The 22,763-nt window shown below is 43.0% G+C and overlaps 1 protein-coding gene across 1 annotated transcript in view; it reads right to left on the reverse strand.

Moving 5' to 3' along the window:
* prtga (protogenin homolog a (Gallus gallus)) overlaps window positions 1-22,763 on the reverse strand; it is a gene marked incomplete at both ends in the record, with an annotated part of 67,723 nt that overhangs the window by 19,936 nt on the left and 25,024 nt on the right. The window contains 8 exons of the mRNA XM_084065325.1: window positions 2,459-2,647; window positions 5,394-5,699; window positions 7,449-7,613; window positions 12,251-12,498; window positions 13,104-13,263; window positions 14,287-14,583; window positions 15,745-15,878; window positions 16,331-16,475. Coding sequence (XP_083921451.1) covers window positions 2,459-2,647; window positions 5,394-5,699; window positions 7,449-7,613; window positions 12,251-12,498; window positions 13,104-13,263; window positions 14,287-14,583; window positions 15,745-15,878; window positions 16,331-16,475 — 1,644 coding nt within the window. The remainder of the gene's footprint in view (window positions 1-2,458; window positions 2,648-5,393; window positions 5,700-7,448; window positions 7,614-12,250; window positions 12,499-13,103; window positions 13,264-14,286; window positions 14,584-15,744; window positions 15,879-16,330; window positions 16,476-22,763) is intronic.

Raw genomic sequence — 22,763 nt, forward strand, 5'->3', positions numbered from 1 at the left:
TTTATGTACTGTATTACACTATGGATATGATTATTGTGCAGTTAGTTAGTTTAGTATAGTTAGCAGTAGTTACTAATAGTTACTTTGTAGATTTTGATTGTTATTACAAAACATACATTAACCACTTCAGCCCTATATACATTTCGGCCATTTAATAGCCGATCTACATGATTGTAGATCTGCTATTTTGAAATGATTTTATCCATTTGTGAACTGTATAATGAGTACTCTCTACCTTTGGTACTTTAAAGGTAGGGTAAGTGATTTACTTTGGTTAAAATAAGTGTTAAATAGCTCTAATTCGAGTATTTCTGAATTGCAGTATTGATACTTTTACTTAAGTTTAAAAAAATGTAGTACTTTTTCCACCACTGCTAGAAGTCCAGTTCAGAAAAAAAAGCCCCACATTGGGCCCACAGCAGACAGACCACAACACAGCACATTTAGTGGAGAGAGGTTGAGTTGTGTTTGACTCTTGGCTAATATACTACCTTTGTGTCCCTCCTGGCTAAACACAATGAGGCTCTTTGATGTGCCCTGGCCTGGTCCTCTCTCTCTCCAGCAATGCTGCTCAAAGCAGCCATAAAACAACCTCATAAATCACACGTCACAATAAAAAAAAAGGCCTTTTTTCTATCCTCAGAACCGCTGCTTTGCACAGTGCTCTGTCAAAGAGGGGAAAGTTAAAGGAATCCTTCCTTTTCCTTTCTCCACCTAGGAGGTATTTTGTTATGTCACTCCATGCTAGGGATTGATTGATTAATTTGTTTTGTTGTAGAAACCTTGTGTGTCCATGATTCAATACATTTTTAAATGTATTTGTTTTTGTAAATTAATTCCCTACTTCTTCGAGCGAGAGTGTAGAGCGCAAATAGCCGATCTGCAAGCTCAAAGCGGGGTTGTGAGCTTGCAGATTGGCCATTTTAGCTATTTCTTGAAAATATTTTTAAAAGTGAAAGTGGTTAAGGTCTGCCTGTGGGGTTTTATAAATATTTAACCAATGAAAAGCATTAACAAGCGTAAATAATAACAATACACGTAGAATCAAAACGAGCACAACTCGTTTTGTGATTGCTGACAGTTCCTTCTTTTTTTCTTCTTTGCATTATATAATAAGTAAGTACAAACAGGATCCATTGGAACACAGAGTCTTCTTTCTTTAATCTTACTGATAACAGATTTGGACGTACACAAGGTTTCCGCCCCAAACAGCTGCTTTACTCAAAGTTTGTCTTTTTTTCCATTTCCCACTTTCTCAAACGTACCGCCTGTAGTACCTCTGCGTACCCCTAGGGGGAGAAGAGCAGCGCAGAGCTTGGTGCCAGGCAGTAGAAAGTCAGGGATCTATATTGACAGACAGTCAAAGTCGTGATTGATTAATTGGCTGTACGTGTCTTTTCACGAGTCCCAAACCGGGGGCTTCCTTATAGGCTTTAGAGAGAGACCCAACCCCCCCCCCCCCCCCTCCTCTTTTTCTGCAGGATTTCAATATCCGTCCAACAGCTGGTGGACGGGGCTGGACGGTAGAGAGGCTCCTTTGGCCTGTGGGGGTCAGCTAGCACAGAGAGGAGAGGACAGAGGTCCCAGGCCAACTCACACTGGACAACTGACCATCTGTGGCCTAAAGGGGGGGGGGGGGGCAACCAGGTGGTCAGCAGCTGACTTGTAAATCAGCCAGATTCAGTCAGTAGAGCAGCATTAGGCAGAGAGAGGGGAGGAGGGGGTTAAAACACTATGGCAGCGTTTCCTCACACACGGCGTGCTGACTTGGAGGAAGGCTGCTGTGCGCCATGAGAGGAGTCCAGGTGTTGCCTGTGTCGACCGCACGTTATCGTTATACGCTTTAAACAAGTATGCGAAAAGTTATGAATTATTCATATCTTTTCATTACCTATCACTATAACCGGTGCCTATTTTGATTCAAAACCACATATTTAAATAAATACATGTCTCTACTTTCCTTCAACCATACCGTTTACGTTTAGTGTAGCACAGTGGTTCACAAACCTTTTTAATTTCTCCCTTATGGGTCCATTTGGTTCCATTTGTACACTCTCAGAGTTACACACCCGTAAGGGGCCATTTGGTACCCCCCTCAAGGAACCATGAGGGTCCCTGGACCACACTTTGAGACACGCTGGTGTAGCAGAGTGTTTCCAGTGAGCCAGCATGCAACAATATCAGCACCCTGACTCTGTTTGACCAGAATGGAACAGAGCCTTAATTAAGCAAAATTGGTAAGGACCTGCAAAGGAAGTAACGAAGAGGCACAGTTTCTTTCCAATATGGCTGCCGTGCATAGAGCCTATTGTAAATTAAAAGTGAAAATAAATAATAAAATAAAATAAAATAAAATAAAATAAAATAAAATAAAATAAAATAAAATAAAATAAAATAAAATAAAATAAAATAAAATAAAACAAAACAAAATAAAATAAAATAAAAAATAGAAACTCACCAAGGCCTCCAATGGTGTGAGTGTTATCGGTGGCCCTCAGCTGCAGAGGGGCGTTCTCTGGGCGGCTCTCCTCGTGGTAGAACAGCCTGTAGCCCTGCACGCTGGCAGAGTTACCTGGGCTCAGCTGCCAGCGCACCACGATGGTGGTGCAGTTCAGAGGCTCCAGCTGCAGCTCAGGAGCCAGAGGGACTGTGGAGAGATGAGGAGAAGGATTAGATAAGAGCCAGCCTGATCGGCCATTGTTTGACTTTTTGGATGACATCGCTAATGGCAATCATGCAGCCCATGTGTAACGATTCTTAACCACTTTCAACGGTCCCTATTTTATGTCCATGTTATAGGCAACAACAAAAAAAACAAAAAAGCCGATCTACAAGCTCACAATGCATGGCGTTGCGACGCGTTGTGAGCTTGTAGATCGACCGTTTAGGGGGAAAAAAGGAATAGGGTTAAAAGTGGTTTAATAGTTTTGTTATTTTATTGTGCATGAATTAAATGTTCTCAAATAGAAACTAATCAAATCTAAGTTTTTCACATTGTCTGAGAACATAAACATACTATAGTGAAACTGACTCAATCTGCAGGCACATTGTATGACTCTTTTTTACAGTGATGGCTCTACGAGAGTCTAGCCGCCTAGAAGACGGTCTGTTTGTCCGTGTGTCTGTCTGTCTGTCTGTCTGTCTGTCTGTCTGTCTGTCCGTGTGTCTGTTGTTAATCCCACAAACCGCTGGACCGACCAGAGACACATTTCTATACTTGGAATATTCAACTTTAATTTCATAATGGAAGTTAACTGGGCTCTGATCAGGGTGAAACCCAAACTTGGGAGTCATATGTCATAAATATGTCATAAATGACCGATGTCATAAATGACCGATGTCATAGGCTGGTGACATGAAGACACATTGGAGCTACACCGTTCCCATGTGGATCCTGAGATCCACGTGATTCCATTTCTTATTTGTGCAACACTGTATTTCCCTAGTAATGATGCTTCAAACATTCAAAGAGCTGAAGTGGCGGTCAGTGGTGTAAAGTAACTAAGTACATTTACTCAAGTACTGCACTTAAGTACAAATTTGAGGTACTTTTACTTTACTGGAGTGTTTCCAATTTCCAATACTTTTACTTCTACTCCACTACATCTCAGAGGCAAATATTGTACTTTTACTCCACAACAATTATTTGAAAACCGATCTACAAGCTCACAACGTGTCGCATCGCGACGCGTTGTGAACTTGTAGATCTGCTATTTAAAAAAAAATGTTGCATTACATTTTGATGCCAATACTTTTGTACTTTTATGGAAGTAAATTTTGAACTCTGGACTTTTACTTGTAACAGAGTATTTCTACATTGCAGTATTGGTACTTTTACTTAAGCAAAGAATTTGAGTACTTTTTCCACCACTGGTGGCGGTACAACAATGTGAAGTTGTGGAAGTCTTTCTTTCAAAAACAGGAACGCTTTCCACCAAGCAGTGTCCATCTGATGGACATCAAACAGCAGTGACCATCCCCCCCCACCTTCTCTCTCTCTCTCTCTCTCTCTCTCTCTCTCTCTCTCTCTCTTTCCAGGAACCATCCACCTAACCTTCACTCAAGCACTGTGAGCATTAAGTAACAGCTCAGGTCTTTATTTGCTACCAAACCAATTACTCCTTCTAGCAGAAGAACCATGTTCATTCCTGTGCGTATAAATGGAGACATCAAGAAAACAGAGATAGGAAGGGAAAAAAAATATCAAACTAATCCTCCCCCAACCCCAACCCCAACCCAAACCAACCCGACCCCCACCCCAAAGCCTCAGATGTTACGTTCTGAACGGACCCTATTCTCCTGCCCCCCCACCCCCCCTCCCCCGGAGGCCTGGGTCCCTCTTCTTTATGACCCATGACTGAAGCCATTCCAATGTTACTGACACTGCAAGGCCAAAGGTCACCGAGTAACAAAACGCAATGCCTTAACAAGATTATTAGAGCAAAAAGCTCTTCTCATGCGTTGCTCCCATATCCTCAAAACTTAACTGGGAGAAGAAACGGTGATTCTCGAACCCTTTTCAGTTCAAGGACCCCCGGTTTGATATGCATTACACCACCAGACCTCCATTTAATACCTTTTTTCTTTTCTTTCTTATCCCTGGGACTCCAATCTATTGTACAAACCTAAGTGTTGTTTTTTTGCTTGTAGATCTGCTATTTCCACTATTTTTGACAACGTTTCAAAATGTATAAAACCTTTTCTCAACATGGAAAGGATTATATTATGCAAAAATAATCTCAAATAATTGCAATTAGACGATTATGTAAGTAATTGTGACAGGCGTAGCTACTCATACATAACTCACACATTACATGCATTGCCAATACATTGTCAAAAATCAAGTAAAAAATCAAACAACGGGACGGGACAGTCTCTGCTGCAGTGTTGATTTCGTCGGCTAAAACTATGACAAAAAATGTTCACCGACTGCCTTTTTCCACTGACAAAAACTAAATAAAAGCTTTGATGACTAAAACTGAGACTAAATATATTGACAATTTCGTCAACAAATAAAAACTGGACAAAAATGTTGGGCAGGGACTAGTGGAGAAGAGATCCAGTAGAACTAAAAGACAAGTCATTTTATGTTTGGTTGCGCTTGAGTGTTGCGCTCTGAAAATAGCAGATCTACAAGCTCACAACGCGTGTAGATCGGCTATTTTCAGCATGCAACCAAGTGTAAAATCAGCCATTACGACGCCATCACGGCACCGCCAAAATATATTATAGTCGACTAAATTAACTGTAGATTTAGGCGACTATAATCTTATGATATTTAGTCGACTAAAACCAGACAAAAGCTAGTAACATTTCAGGTGACTGAAATATGACTAAAACTAAATGAACATTTGCTGTCAAAATCAACACTGCTCCGCCGGCGTGTGTCGTACCTTTAGCGCTGGAGGCCTTGGGGGTGCGGTGGGAGGTCCAGGCGGACTGCTCGCCCCAGCCCACGGCCGTGGCGGCGGCGATGCGGAGCAGGTAGATGGTGTCGGGCTGCAGGCGCTCCAGCAGGTGGGCGGTGGTCCCGGCCGGCAGCTCCATCTGGCTGGCGGCCTGCTCGGCGATGGTGCGGTAGGACAGGCGGTAGGCCGACACCCGGCCGCGGCTCAGCTTGTCGGGCAGCGGCTGCCAGGACACCTGGATGTCGGTGGGGCTGCGGCTGGTCAGGCTCAGCTCAGGGGCCCGGAGAGGCACTGTGTGTGTGTGTGTGTGGAGCAATAGGGTTATTACGGTTCACGGAAACTTAACGAAATAACCAAAACTAGAATTGAAAAAACATTTCCGTTAACTGAACTAAATAGACCCCTTAACACGTTAAGACCTGAAGCCGATTTCTACAAAATGTCTTCTAAATCCCAACAGTTTTCTGAAAAACCTGTGTTTCTATATCAGTGGTGCTCAAACTTTTTCATGTCAAGGACCCCCAACATGATATGTATTTGGCCACCGACCCCCATCTCAAAATATGTTGTTCCAGGGACCCCCAGAAGCAAAGATTTGAGTAAAAATGTATCGCTTTAAAATAATATAAATATATTAATTTGAACACATTTTCTCGATTGTTCAGAAATAGCAGATCTACAAGCTCGTAGCGTGGCACTCGGTGCCGCGCTATGAGCTTGTAGATCTGCTATTTTTGATTAGCTAAAGTGTAAAATAATGCTTTTTAGCTAAAATGAAAAAGTGACACAAATGCTTCTTCAGGTCTTAATGGGTTGTTAACAGACGACGTCACACTGATAAGAACCAGTATGTGCGTGCAGGCCGGCACCAAATGAACCCCATTCTGTCAGGTCTCACTAGGACGCGCCTCACTAGCCAACACACAAGAGGAGGTTGAATGAACTGAAACCAGCGAAACCCCGAAACAATTATGTTGGGAATTGATCGCATGAAACAATCACCTGTGCGTCCAGTCTCGATGTTGGCAAACAAATCATTGGTCTATAAGAACTACACTAAAAATAAGTAAACGCTAACTAACTGAAACTGTTAACCACTTAAACCCTCAATACTTAAGAGAAAATTGTACTTGATCTGCTCTTTTTTTCCCTCTACACCAAACCTCTTTGCCAAAAATAGCCGATCTACAAGCTTGTATGTCAGAATCTTTTTCGGCTAATGTTCCCCCCAGAATAGGGACGCTAGGGGCTCAAGTGGTTAAAGTAAAAAAAAAAAGATCCTATCACACAAAGATTTGGGGGACCCCCTGTCGTAACTCTGAGGACCCTGAGGACCCCCTGTTGAGGACCGCTGCACTAGTTGGACCTCTCCCTGTCTCCTTCTCTTCCGACTCATAGAGCTCTAACCTCTAACCTCTCTGTTAGCCCCCTACATATCTCTGATCACCACTCCATAACCTGAGTCCCTAAACCCCTCCACTCTCTCGTCCTCTATCTTCTCCTCTCTACCCCCCCACCACGGAGTCTTTCCCCTCCCTCTCAACTGACGCTGCAACCTCCTCGTCCTTTCTCTCTCTCTCACTATCTCTGTGTGTTTGACCGTCACTGTCCTCTCTCTCTCTTCCAAGCCAGCCACGCCCTGGTCATCTGAGACCCTCAGATCTCTCAGGGCAGCTGAAAGGAAGTGGCACAACACAGGCCAACCAGATGACCTCTCCCACTTTCACTCACTCACTTTCTGCCTTCTCTCTCTCTCACTGTCCACTGTCCACTGTCCACTTTCTACCACAGCACTAGTGTTTTGATCTACACAGTAATGTTTGGAACTATACAGTACTGTTTGGAACTATACAGTAATGTTTGGAACTATACAGTACTGTTTGGAACTATACACTGTTTGGAACTATACAGTAATGTTTGGAACTATACACTGTTTGGAACTATACAGTAATGTTTGGAACTATACAGTAATGTTTTCCATGTTCTGAAAAGTAACAGTGTTGTTAGACATACAAGGTGATGCCAGGGTAAATGCCTCACCGTCTTCGAGGGTCTCCTGGAAGACGTGGTCGGACATGCGGCTGGCTCCCATGGGCATGTAGGCCACGATGTAGAAGGTGTAGTTACGAGCGGGCTCCAGGTCATCGATGATGTACCGGGTCGTATCGTTGCCGATGACAACCTGGTATTCCTCGTTGTTCAACCCTGGAAATAGAGAAGGTACAAATAAGTGTCACGCTAATTGAATGGGTTATCAATACAAAACCCAACTAGGTCTGGGCGATATGGGCGAAATGAAATGCCATGATAGACCAAACGCCTCCTACCATTAATATTGTGACTTTAATATCTATTTTCTTTTTTTCAAAAATGGCAAAAATAGCCAAACTATAAGCTTACAACGCGTTGTGATGCTACGCGTAGCGAGCTTGTATTGACTACGACACCAACGTTGGAGGGAACGTTGTGGAGATTAACAAAAAGCTTGACAAAAAAAGATTCACTGGATGCCATTTCATCCCCAAAGTCAAATGTCACTAATTATTCTTCGACATTGTCACTTGTTCTCTAGTAACTCTTTAATTAAAGGAGATTATAGGGCCGGTGGGAAGCGACAGCCTAGTAATTAATTTTCAATAAGGAGGCGAGTGCCGACAAGCGGGCGTACTCCTGTGAAAACTGTTGCATTCGCGCTCTTCTCACGCACACCCACACGCCCGCCCCCGCGACAACGGCTGAAATGTGTTGTGCTTTTTTTCCCCGACGCAACGTGTAACTTAAAACAGGTCCATTCACACGGGGAGGCCCCGCAGTGCGGCCTGGCGGATCCAAGCGAGTACGTACTGTAGGCGTTGAGTCTCCCCCCCCCCCCCCCCATGACTGAAAAGAGCTTAACCCATTAAGACCGGGAACGCATTGGGTCATTTTTGGCTATTCAAAAAATAGCCCCCCCCCCCCCACAAATGACAGTTATCTGGCCGCGGACCCCCATCTCAAAATATTTTGTTCCACCAACCCCCAGAAGCAAAGATTTGAGTAAAAGAATGTTTGCTTTAAACTAACATATATATTCAAAGATTTGCACAACATTTTCAAGATAAAAATAAATAAATAGCAGATCTACAAGCTCGTAGCTATGAGCTTTTATATCGGCTATTTTTGAATAGCCCAAAGAGAAATCTAAATAAATGACAGAGATGCGTTCCCGGTCTTAATGGGTTAACAACAGAGTCACACAAAAAGCCTCGTGGCCTCGTGGCCTCTAGCGCACAGAAGTGTGTGAATGGCTGATTTGTGCCGAGCTAGTAAACAACATCCTCGAGGGTAATCTAAGAAAACCTTGTCTGTAGACCCTGAATGCACCACTGCTCCTCCCTGAATAGTGTAAGAAAAACCTGCCTTCCTGTGTGTTTTAAAAAAGAAAAAAACACTTATAGATTAGCACATTCCATTATGCAGACTAATTAGTCCTTCCTTTCAGCGGAGCTTCCATTTAGCTGTGAGCTTCCGCCATGTGAACTCAGGTGCAGAGCGTGTTTGTGTGTGTGTGTGTGTGTGTGTGTGTGTGTGTGTGTGTGTGTGTGTGTAGTACTACTGTCAATGTCAATGAGCGCTCATTCATGGAGCGCGTCACTGATTCTTATTCAAAGAGCAGTGGTTTCTCAAACTTTTTCCCTTTCAAGGACCCCCAGTTTTGGCATGCATTTTAGGACACCTGTAACTCACAGTTACAGACCGAACGATATTTTGGTTCCTAACTATCTGGGGACCTGCCAGGAACAACCCCCTCCCTCAAGGACCCCCCCCCCCCCCCCCGACCCCGGGGGTCCCCGGACCCAACTTTGAGAACCACTGATCAAGAGCAACAAACTACTTGACAGATGCCACTCAGACAAAAGGGGCGAAACAAGAGAGAGATTGTTGAACTTGTTTTTTTTTCTTTTCTACTTCCGTATTAAACCACGTAATCCAAGCAGGTGCTTCTTTCGTCGCCTGGTGATTCTGTACATTTCCCCCTGGACTCTCAATGGGAGTCCAGTGGCGTCTACAATGGAAGGTAGCGCTTCAATTCACAGGCTGAAGACGTTTTTTTTCCGGGAGATGCTGCATTGTTCACGGTGTGACTCTTGTTGTGGAAGAGGCCGAGGTTCCCAGGAGAAATGAAAGACCCGAGGGGGTCTCTCTCTCTCTGAACACAACACTACAACCCTTGTGGTTTCATGAATGGTGTGTATCCTGCATCCTGGGTTTAATAAAGCCCAGGGCATCCTGGCCTGCCTGCGTGTTCTGACTCCCTCTTTCCACAGGGTTAAAGGCCTTAGAGCGCCGTTCCTCAACCACACGTCCAGCGGACTGATCCATGGCATAATTACTGGTGGTCCATGTTTTAAAATGTATACCGTTAGACTCATAGCATACTTGCCTAACTCACTTTTTGGTCAAATTGACATTTTTGCCTAGCTCTATACTCTCCTAACACTGCTGCATCATTGTGCCTTATTGCCCATGTCCTCAGCCAATCAGAATGCTTGTTATATTCCAAAGTGACTTAGGCAGAAATTATTTTGTATGTAACAAGCATTCTGAAATAAGGCAGGATGAATCAGCAGTGTTAGGAGAGTAGAGATAAATAAAGGCAGATAAAAATGACTTAGGAAAAATTAGTTTTTCACTTTTTTTTGTTTTGTCTATCGTGAAAACCTTAAAAATAAGAGTTAGGCAATTATGCTATGAGGCTAAAGATTTGTATAAATGTTTATTTATATATATATACTCCGCGCCTTCGTAAAGAAATCTATCAAATCTAAGAAATACTTTGACCTAATAGGCGTAGAGTGGGAACAAGCTGTTAAGGACTTGAAGAAAAAATAAGTTAATTAAATAGGAATTACTATGTTATCGCTTCTTATACTGAACATACTGTATATATAGTTGTGGGTGGGGAGGTGGGGGGGGGGGGGTGGTGGTGCTGGAGGATTGGTCGAAACATCGTTGCTCTCGAGCAGAAATCCTCGTATCTCCATATTTCAACGCCTATTGTTTTTGTGAATTAATGTCACACTACAGCGTCACACAAGAGCAGTTGCTCTACAAGCTCACAACGCGTCGTGATGCCATGCGTTGTGAGCTTGTAGATCAGCTATTTTTTTGGGGGGGAAAGGAAGGGGGGGGGGGGGGGATTCTGTGGGTTTTTTATATTGAACCAATGAAAAGTATTAACAAGAACTTGTGAATACATAATAACTAGTAATAACATAGTCCTTCTGGTCGATCGACACGGTCACGACTTTTTTCTGTTCTGGCCCCACAGTGGTGGAATGAACTTCCCACTGAAGTCAGGACAGCAGAGTCACTGCCCATCTTTCGCCGCAGGCTGAAAACCCACCTCTTCAGGAAACACTACCCTTCCTCTTTGCCTGGCCTACTTGTTGTTAACTAGTTGTACGAATGCTTTTTTGTCTCATCTGTTTAAGGAAATAGGTAGCTGATATATTGCACTTTTACCTTAGCGCTAGGTATGCTCTTGGTTGCTTGTTATTGCAGAAAATGCACTTATAACCTCTGGTGATTAGTAGTTTTCGTTCCCTACCTTTGTTGATTGCACTTATTGTAAGACGCTTTGGATAAAAGCGTCTGCTAAATGACTGTAATGTAATGTAATGTAACTACATTGGATCCATTGGAACACAGGTTATTTTCACTTCCATTTCCTGAAAAGTATAAGGTACGAGCTTTCCGCTCCCGACAGAGACGATTATGCTATACTAGCGGTCCAGAGCGGAGAGGCACTGGTGTAGAAGAACATTCCTGTTTGCAGAGAGAAAGCTGTTGTTCTTATTTGGCTGGAGTAATCACCCTTTTCCCCTGACCTCTGCCCAGCAGAACCACTATTGACAACAGATGGTTCACCTCCCACATTCCACTTGGAGGGGAAGCGCTTTAAGCCGTGGCCCCCGAGGCTATAGGACTCCATTAACATTAAACATTAACATTATAATGTCTCAATATACATTCAACGTTATCCTGGTGATAGATGACTGAGGAGACAGAGGTGACTTAACACTAAAAGCCATTAAGACCTGGAACGCATCTGTGCCACCTTTTTCTTTTGAGCTAAAAAGCATTATTTTACACTTTGGGCTATTCAAAAATAGCAGATCTACAAGCTCGTAGCGCGGCACCGAGTGCCGCGCTACGAGCTTGTAGATCTGCTATTTTTGAAAAATCGTGAAAATGTGTGCAAATCTTTGAATACATATATTCTTTTAAAGCGAACATTAACTCAAATCTTTGCTTCTGGGGGTCCCTGGAACAACATATTTTGAGATGGGGGTCCGCGGCCAAGTACATATAATTTTGGGTGGTCCTTGACATGAAAAAAGCTTGAGAACCACTGATATAGCAACATACGTAAGTCTACAAAAGACATTTGTAGAATCCCCAGAAGCAAAGATTTGCGTTAAAAAAGAATCGCTTTAATATATATTATATATATTAATATATATTAAAAGATTTGCACACATTTTCACGATTTTTCTAAAATAGCTGATCTACAAGCTCATAGTGCGGCACTCTGAGCTTGCATATCTGCAAAATTGCCAAAGAGATCTAAAATGACACAGATGTGTTCCCGGTCTTAAGGTTACTTAAAACATTTGAGAACCACTGCTTTGGTTATAGAACCACTGCTTTGGTTATAGAACCACTGCTCTGGTTATAGAACCACTGCTTTGGTTATAGAACCACTGCTCTGGTTATAGAACCACTGCTTTGGTTATAGAACCACAGATAAACGCATGATGAAAGCGTGTGGGTCTTTTCGGTGGCTCTCTCTCTCTCACCCGCAGCCTTCATGTAGTGCACGGAGTAGGCGATGACTTTGTCCGAGTTGTACAGAGGTCTGTCCCACGCCAGCAGGATGGCCGAGCTGGACACGGTGTCGGCGCGCACGTTGCGGGGCGCGCTGGGCCGGTCCTCTGACATCACCACGATGAGCCGCGCCATGGTCAGCACCGAGCCGCGCTCGTTCTCCGCCTGACACTGGTAGATGGCGTCGTCCTCGGGGATGATCTGGTTGATCACCAGTTTGCTGCATGGGGTGAAGGAGTGATTGCTTGATTGATTGATTGATTGATTGATCGATCGATTGATTGATTGATCGTTTGATTGATCGATTGATCAATTGATCGATTGATCGATTGATCAATTGAATACTTTATTAACAAATTACAAACAGTACAGAAAGTACAATTATCCAAGCAATGCTAAAAGGATAACACAAAAAAAGCTTGCTTGTTTCCATTGTGGTCCTTAAAACTATTAAAGGATTATAACATTTTTTTAATTTGTAAAAAGCAGCAATACAAAACAATGCAGAAATACTTTGCTTTTACAAGTAACAGTCCTGTATTCAAAATATTACTTGACTAAAAGTACAAAAGTATTGCATCACATTGTACTTATTGTACTTAAAGTACCAAAAGTAAAAGTACTCATTAATACGTGTCCCTTTTCACAGGTGTTTCGAAAATAGCAGATCTACAAGCTCACAATGAGTTGCATCGCGACACGTTGTGAGCTTTTAGATCCGCTACTTTTTTGTTACTTTTACGCAAGAGACTCCTAGACATGAAGTATGGCGTTCATTTACAAAATTGTAAAAAAAAACTTGAAAAGGTTTGTGTGATAAAATACCTGTTGTACATCTTGATGCGACCGTTGGAGTGAACCTTCTCTCCGTTCTTCAGCCAGGTGATCAGCGGCGTGGGAACCCCCTCGGCTTGGCACACGAAGCGGGCAGTGCCCGCACGGGGGCGCGTCAGGCTCTCAGGCCACTCCACCAAGGCTGGGGGCGCTTCAGACACAGAACAGATCAAAACGATGAGACAATCACATCACATCATTAACTTGAAATAAATAAATAATACACTAAAGTATTAACTCAGAATGTCGGATGTACTGGGGGATGAAACTCTAGGCATGAGACTGTACTTATAGAACTGGACACTGTGATGTAAGCAACAGAGCTGCAGCTATAATCAAATGAATAACGGGTGTTTTAGATTTAGGTCTGTGAACGTGCACTGACAATACTGTTGACTAGTATATCTATGCTTTGCACATTGACACACCCACGGCTCTGTGCACACTGAAATCCATTTTTTATTTGATTAGTGGCAGCCAGGTCTGCTGAAATGGAGCTAAATCGGTGCAGCACCCGTCACCCCGCTGATGAAGCAAACGTTTTCAGCAGTCCGTGGCCTATTGCATATCATCTCTGTCGGGTGGAAACCTCATTATGTCCAAAACTGTTACTTTTCAGGATTCAAATTCAAAAAGTAGCAAATCTGCAAGCTCAAAACGTGCCACGTTCGCCCCGGGTTTCGCACTTGTAGATCTGCTACTTTTGATGTTTTTGCGTGACGCTGTACTGTGATCAAGTAGGGCTTTAATTTACGAAAAAACTGATATGGAGATGAGAGGTTTCTGGGGCTCCATTAAAAAGGTTAAAAAGTAGGGATGCACCGATATGGAAATTATTTACCGATGTTTAAAATAACAATTTAGCTGATCGCCCATACCAATACCGAGTTTTTGGTGTTATTATTTCCCCCTTTTGTGCCAGGGAAACAAAAAAATCTTCATTATAAGAAATAACTGTTCAGAATCTGCAGAAACACAACATAATTGCCTCCTAACTCCTTGCCTCCTAATTGCCTCCTAACTCCTAGTTATCGCCTTTAATCAGCCGATTTTTTAAAACCTTTTTTTGTTGATATCGATGTTGACCGATAGTGGCAAACATCGGCCGATACCGATATGCCGCTGATATATCAGTGCATTCCTAAAACAAAGTAGGACTTTAAGAGGTCTTTACCGAGCACGGTGATGTTGGCGGAGGCGATGGTGTAGTTGCGCGTGCCGGGCGTGGTGGCCCTGCACATGTACACTCCTCCATGCTGGGGCTTGGTGTCTGAGATCATCAGGTTGCCGTTGCCCAGCACCTTGGTGTTGTACACGTCCATGGACTTGCCGTCGGCCCGGCTCCAGGAGATGATGGGCCTGGGGTGTCCCGTCGCCATGCACTCCAGGATGGCGTTCTGGTGCAGCGACACGGTGAGGTTCTGCGGCCCGGCGGTGATGTGCGGCCTCTGAGGGAGTTTGGGGCTGGGGGCTGTGGTGGAGAGAGAAGGGAGGGAAGAAGATGAAAACAGGAGCTTTTCTTTTTTTTTCACGTTCGACCCAATTGAGTTCAGGCGCAGAAAACAATTATAACTGCAATTGGAAGTGTGACGGTTCCCTGTGTGTATGATACAGGCCTATATATATTGTTGTTCACCTTTCAGTTATCATAGTTTGTGTATTTGCTTTGCCCTTCTCATTTGTGTTTCTCTCATTGGTTATCAGGACTTGGGGAGGAGCCAGTGATTGCCATCAGGGGCGGCCATAGCTGGCGGCCATAGCTGAGTGGTTAGTGAGCCCGCCTAGGGAGCCAGAGGCCCTGGTTGCCCCAGGTTCGATTCCAAGCCAGGCCAGCATATGTGTCGATGAAATGAAATTTGTCCCTGAGCAAGACTCTTAACCCCTAATTGCTCACAGGTTCTCATTGGAAACAAGACCGCAAGGACTTTCATGAACGACCTGTTAAAAGGAATTATCCTTATCAGTCTAATTGTGGAGCACCTGGGCCCGGTTGCTCGCCTCACGCCCCTTTAAAAGCCTGTCTCCCCAGCAGTTCCTTTTCAGTACATTCCTTTATCACCTCACACCCACGCACTCCTTTCAACATTTTGGTTAAGACATACAACACACCTTACACACACACACACTTCACCATCCACTCATTCATACATACACTACTGTACATTACCGACTTTACTGACTTTACTGATCCTCAGATCCCATCAGTTAAGTTTCAGTTTGTTTGCTGGATTTTAGTCAATTGATGTGTTCATTTTGGCTTTTTAACTGCGTCTCCCTTGTTTTTTGTTGTGGCTCTGGCACCCCTAGGCCAGGGTAGTAATATCTGCTCACTGAAAAAAAGCATCCCTATTCTGGGGGAAACATTCACCGAAAATAGCCGATCACAGCACGTTGCGTTGCGACGCGTTGTGAGCTTGTAGATCGCACAAACGGTTTCAAGATTTTTCAAAAGAATAGCAGTTCTACAAGCTCATTGCGCGGCACCGAGTGCCACGCAATGAGCTTGTATATCTGCTATTTTTGAATAGCCAAATAAATCTTAAAATGACACTGATGCGTTCCCGGTCTTTAAGGGTTAAGTGGTTAACTGAATGCAGGTCATCATCGACACAGAGTGAGATCACACACACACCTGGGGTGACGGTAAGAGTGGCTTCTGTGCTCCGGCGGCGGCTGGCGATGTTGGTGGCCATGCAGCGGTAATTCCCAGCATCGGCTTGCTGCACGCCAGTGATCTGAATGACCCCGCTGGGCAACACTGTGATTCTGTCATCAACACAAACACACAAAGATCAGACACAGGAAGGTAAACATGGTGGAAGAGGACATAACATTGTAGATCTGGCCTTCATGTTTTTATAATGAATTATTTTATTTATATTTGTGCAACAGTTAATCACATTCATCTGTACGGCAAAGTATATGAAATAGGGTTTAAGTCAATGATCAGACTAATTGATTTAGTCGATGATAAAACATCCATTAAGGTTTTTTCACATTGATTTGTTGATATAAAAAGTATTATCCCCCCCAAAACAATATTAAAGCTTTTTGGTTATTCCAAAAAGTAATTGAGGAGGATAATGGATAGTTGCAGCTCTATACACATTGAAAGTGGAATCATCAAAGCGCGTACTGTACTGTAACTATACTGTAACTGTACTGTAACTATACTGTAACTGTACTATAGCTATACTGTAACTGTACTGTAACTGTACCTGTCAGTGGCCAGGGGCAACGTAACACGATTGAACTCCCACGTGATGATGGGAGGAGGGCTGGCGGTGATTCTGCATGAAAACCTGGCGACGGAGCCTTCTGTCACCACGGTGGATGATGGCTGGAGGGCAAAGGAGGAGATACCTGAAGAAAACAACAACAACAACACGGGTCAGTTAGCCTTCATCGAACAAAACCTCTCCTTCCTCAAGGCTGACAAAAAGGTTTTATATTAAATGGTCTTACTAGAGACTAGAGACTAGAGCAGTGGTTCTCAACCTTTTTTTGAGCTCGGGTCCACTAGCACATTTTGAAAAATGTTCAAGGACCACCCCAGACCCCACCTCACGACAATATTTAGCATGAACGATTCGTTCAAAATTATTGGCGTGAACGAGAACAAACTGGAACCCTGCCTGAATATTTTACATTAAGGCGTTCGTTCATGTCAGTTGATGGCACTGACTCGCCATCAACAGAAGTCAGTATTTAATACATGGGGACTGTTCTAACCCCATGCCATGCATACATGTGTCAGAAACTGCAAGGTTCATTTCCCCTCCGCTCCACAAGGAGACACCACAATGGGATTGACTGGTACCTGTGGTGGTGACCTCACTTCCTCCCACTATAAAAGCAGGACTGGATTCCCATTTCCCCCCTTGTCCTTTGTTTCCAAACACATGCAGCCGGCCTGTGTTTGCCGTGTGCTGCTGATGTACCATTGATGTTTGCCATGCGTCTGTTAAATCCGGTATAATGTAAGTTCCAGTGTTTTACTTCTAGTGATGTGGATTATATGATTATATTTAAGAATTGATGAACTTGAGTTATATGAATATTTAGATGTTTAATATTATGAAGTAAATACTTGGCCTATTATTATTTTGATGATATACCTTAATGTATAATATAATTTAAAGGCCATATTTATGTTTGATATTTTATCAGGCATGATATTATAATTTGTTTCTTTGTGTCTTTGTTTAGAACGACGGCATTATCATGAAACCCAACGTCAACCCTATTCATCATTATCCGGCTAAATAAACTGGATATTTGATTGCAACCTTTGTTTCCTGGTGGTTTGTGGCTTCAGTATGAACTTTAAATCCTAACAACATGCATGCATTGCATTGCAATATCAATAGAAATAAAGCTGTATTGTTCCTGGACTAAAGACAGATATACAGGAGGTGCCAGGTGCTCTTTTTGTGTTGGTAAATGGGGATTATTTACATGTCTGAACATGATCGCAGTACCAAATCATGTTAACTTCAGAGATGTAAATGCACCCATTAACCAACACAAAAACAACTCTTAACAGGCCATGCCATTGTCTTTAATATGATAATGGAAGTTTTCTTGTGTATAGGCTGACCGGTGTGTTGTGTAACTAACCCTACTACAGTAGACGTTAAATGTGATACGATTAACAAATCTTTTGAACGAATCTTTGTCATGAAAGAGAACTAAATGATTTGGACACTGAAATGAACTACAATCAGAGTTAAACTGACACAGAGTATTAGTGTAGAGAAGATATGGGTCCAAGAGAAACAAAATGAAATGAGGGTACATGGTCTAATATGCATCCTATCAAACTGGGGGTCCTTGAAATAAAAAAAAAGGTTGAGAACCACTGATCAGTGGTCAGTGGGTCTTCGGTGTAAACAGAGCCAGTGGTACTTAAAGCTTTAGAGCTGCTGAGAGCTCCAGGAAGGTGATGATTAGTGTGAAGTGGCTCTGCAACATCCTGCAAGGTTACAGTTTCCACACATAACACCCTGATGGGTTATCAGCAGAGGAACCCTAACCCAACATGGATTAAACAGGAGCCTGTCACCAAACCAAAATAACTCACTCTGAACGCCCCCAACACATGGCACTCAGTTTACACAAACACTTGCATTCAAACGGACCACCAGTTCTCCAGCTCTATTCGTGTTTTATCCTTTTGACAGATAAGCACAGCTTTATGAGGGGGCGGCCGTGGCTCAGGAGGTATAGAGCAGCCCCCATGGGAATCGGAAGGTTCCTGGTTCGATCCCCTACCTACTCCCCATGTGTTATTATGTCTAACTGTCCTTGAGCAAGACACTCAACCCCTAACTGCTCCTGATGAGCGCCGCGGGCTACTGCCTTGCATGGTTTCCTCCGCAGTCGGGGGTGTGAATGTGTGAATGCATTGCACATTGTAAAGTGCTGTGCTAAATGCACCATTTACCATAAAAAGATTAAGTTTATATTTGTATAAAATGACAATCAATCAGATCCACCTTTTAGAATGACGTGAGGCATTTCATTTCATTTCTTCAGTGAATGACGCTCATTTCTAACAACGATCCCCATCTGAGCAGCGGTAACGTTCTAAATGCCACCGACGTCAACCATCGCTGCTATCATCACATCCCCCATGTCAGCTGAAGAGGCTACAGAGGCCCCTCAGGTCAATAATTTGTTAAAATAAATCAATGCTGCTGCTGCTGCTCATACAGACCTCCTTGTAGGCCTACAGGACGCCTCATAAAACACTGACCATGCAGGATCACATCTGGCAAAAAGCACTGGGGCTTGAAAATATCCGATTATTTATCATTAGCAACTTGAACCCATAGCATCCCTGTTCTGTGGCAAACAATCAGCGAAAATAGCCGATCTACAAGCTCATAACACAATTTGCGATGTGATTTTCCGAGCTTCTAAGCTTGCCACACGCTGTGAGCTTGTAGATAGAGAATTGGATTTTTGTAGTGGGAAATACTAGCAGACCTAGTATAGATCCCTGGGGGGCTCCGACCAACTACCCAGCTGGCACGCGACGTCCGTTGACGTTGATTTTTGGTTGGATTTAGGTTGTGACGTCAGCTAACCAAAATCCAACGTTGGACCAACGTCAACTTCCAACGTTGTATCAACGTATTAATTTGACGTCAATTGACGTTGATATTTGGTTGGTTTTAGGTTGTGTTGGTAACTGACCAATAACCAACGTCTATTCAACGTAATATCCCAACGTCATGTTGACGTCGAATACTGACATGCTGTTGTCGGATTCTTGACCAAACCTCAATGTCTGCCCAACGTTATTATGACAACGTCCACACAACGTTGCAGTCTAACATCATCAGACGTTGATATTTGGTTGGTTTTAGGTTGTGTTGGTAACTGACCAATAACCAACGTCTATTCAACGTAATATCCCAACGTCATGTTGACGTCGAATACTGACATGCTGTTGTCGGATTCTTGACCAAACCTCAATGTCTGCCCAACGTTTTTATGACAACGTCCACACAACGTTGCAGTCTAACATCATTAGACGTTGATATTTGGTTGGTTTTAGGTTGTGTTGGTAACTGACCAATAACCAACGTCTTTTCAACGTAATATCACAACGTCATGTTGACGTCGAATACTGACATGCTGTTGTCGGATTCTTGACCAAACCTCAATGTCTGCCCAACGTTATTATGACAAACGTCCAAACAACGTTGCAGTCTAACATCATCAGACGTTGATATTTGGTTGGTTTTAGGTTGTGTTGGTAACTGACCAATAACCAACGTCTATTCAACGTAATATCCCAACGTCATGTTGACGTCGAATACTGACATGCTGTTGTCGGATTCTTGACCAAACCTCAATGTCTGCCCAACGTTATTATGACAACGTCCACACAACGTTGCAGTCTAACATCATCAGACGTTGATATTTGGTTGGTTTTAGGTTGTGTTGGTAACTGACCAATAACCAACGTCTATTCAACGTAATATCCCAACGTCATGTTGACGTCGAATACTGACATGCTGTTGTCGGATTCTTGACCAAACCTCAGTGTCTGCCCAACGTTATTATGACAACGTCCACACAACGTTGCAGTCTAACATCATTAGACGTTGATATTTGGTTGGTTTTAGGTTGTGTTGGTAACTGACCAATAACCAACGTCTATTCAACGTAATATCCCAACGTCATGTTGACGTCGAATACTGACATGCTGTTGTCGGATTCTTGACCAAACCTCAATGTCTGCCCAACGTTTTTATGACAACGTCCACACAACGTTGCAGTCTAACATCATTAGACGTTGATATTTGGTTGGTTTTAGGTTGTGTTGGTAACTGACCAATAACCAACGTCTTTTCAACGTAATATCACAACGTCATGTTGACGTCGGATACTGACATGCTGTTGTCGGATTCTTGACCAAACCTCAATGTCTGCCCAACGTTATTATGACAAACATCCACACAACGTTGCAGTCTAACATCATCAGACGTTGATATTTGGTTGGTTTTAGGTTGTGTTGGTAACTGACCAATAACCAACGTCTATTCAACGTAATATCCCAACGTCATGTTGACGTCGAATACTGACATGCTGTTGTCGGATTCTTGACCAAACCTCAATGTCTGCCCAACGTTATTATGACAACGTCCACACAATGTTGCAGTCTAACATCATCAGACGTTGATATTTGGTTGCTTTTAGGTTGTGTTGGTAACTAACCAATAACCAACGTCTGTTCAACGTATTATCCCAACGTCATGTTGACGTCGAATACTGACATGCTGTTGTCGGATTCTTGACCAAACCTAAATGTCTGCCCAACGTTATTATGAGAACGTCCACACAACGTTGCAGTCTAATATCATCAGACGTTGATATTTGGTTGGTTTTAGGTTGTGTTGGTAACTAACCAATAACCAACGTCTGTCCAACGTATTATCTCAACGTCAGTTTAACGTTTAATACTGACATGCTGTTGTCGGATATTTGACCAAACCTCAATGTCTGCCCAATGTTATTATGATAACATCCACACAACGTTGCAGTCTAACATCATCAGACGTAGATATTTGGTTGGTTTTAGGTTGTGTTGGTAACTAACCATTAACTAACCTTTGTTCAACGTATTATCCCAACGTCAGGTTGACGTCGAATACTGACATGCTTTTGTCAGATTTTTGACCAAACCTCAGTGTCTGCCCAACGTTATTATGACAACGTCCACACAACGTTGCAGTCTAACATCATTAGACGTTGATATTTGGTTGGTTTTAGGTTGTGTTGGTAACTGACCAATAATCAACGTCTATTCAACGTATTATGCCAACGTCGTGTTGATGTAGAATACTGACATGCTATTGTCGGGTATTGTGACCAAAACCCAATGTCTGCTAAACTTCATAATGAAAAGATCTCCTCAACATTCAAACCTCATTAGATGTAGATATTTTGCTGGGTTAATGTGGCTGTTACTTAAACAAAATCCAACATAGTCTGGCTGTAGAATATGGACAATAAGTACTGAAGGTTCTGACATAGAGTAATGATCTAGCATCTGTTTAACCTGCAATAGTCCAACCAGAGCAATTGGTAGCTGTTTCATCTGTGGTTCAACTATATTCTTCCAGATGAGCTACAGGGCCACCCCATGGCCCAGAAAGGTGTTTGTGCAGTTCTATAACCCTCCGCCTTTTCCAGATAACTGAATTTGACTTTCAGACAAATACCATCAAGTTGCTCCTGGGGCACATGCCAGCATCCCACCTATAGTGAACCTGTGGCTGTATATGAGACTGATTAGCTACAGGTTTCTTTGCCAGTGTGGATTTAGAGCCAAGGCAACATGGTTAAGGCCAGTTATACCTTTTCCCTTCCGCTTTAGCAGATGTTAGTTGTCGGTGATCAGCCAGCTGCATCTTAAAGGAATGCGACCGACAGTGAGGTAGGTAGACAGCCATGTCAACTCTTTATCGTCAATAATTTGCCCTTAGTTTGCTTCAGGAGACCTTCCTTAGTTCCAGAGGGCAAATTCAGTTTCAGCTTATGGCTGCTCAAATGTTTTATGTTGAGCGCTTGGGGTGGGTGGACTGTAGGGTCCACCCCTACAGTGTCTTGCTCAGGACACTTCGCCCCGTCCAGGGCCTTTGAGGCAAACCGGGGACCTTCTGATTATCTAACCAGTAACCTATGCTGCCCTAAATAATAAACCCATATGAAAAGAAATGCATCAATACATTACAATGCATAGACACCGGCCTACCTCAAAACCAGGGTCTTCCTTAGTTGTGACATATGGAGCAAGAGTGTGTGACTGTGACACCGTTTATCATCCACACCACTATGTATGTACTACTGGGTGGACGGAAGGGCGGACAGATGGACAGACAGACAGACAGACAGACAGACAGACAGACAGACAGACACTTTTTTTGTTACCCTTTCAGCCTAAATGCATGACTGTACCTCATGCTGTTTACATTTCTGACTAATAAAGTAATCAATCAATCAATCACAAAAAGTAAAATAATTGTTTGCCCTGATATGTAGTGGAGTAAAATAATAAAGTATCAAAAGATAGAAACACACAAGTGAATTTAAAAAATACAATGCTAAGTACAGTACTTGAGTAAATGTACTGAT

The sequence above is a fragment of the Gymnoscopelus microlampas genome, assembly GCF_963454915.1.
Source record: "Gymnoscopelus microlampas genome assembly, chromosome: 1".
NCBI lineage: Eukaryota > Metazoa > Chordata > Actinopteri > Myctophiformes > Myctophidae > Gymnoscopelus > Gymnoscopelus microlampas.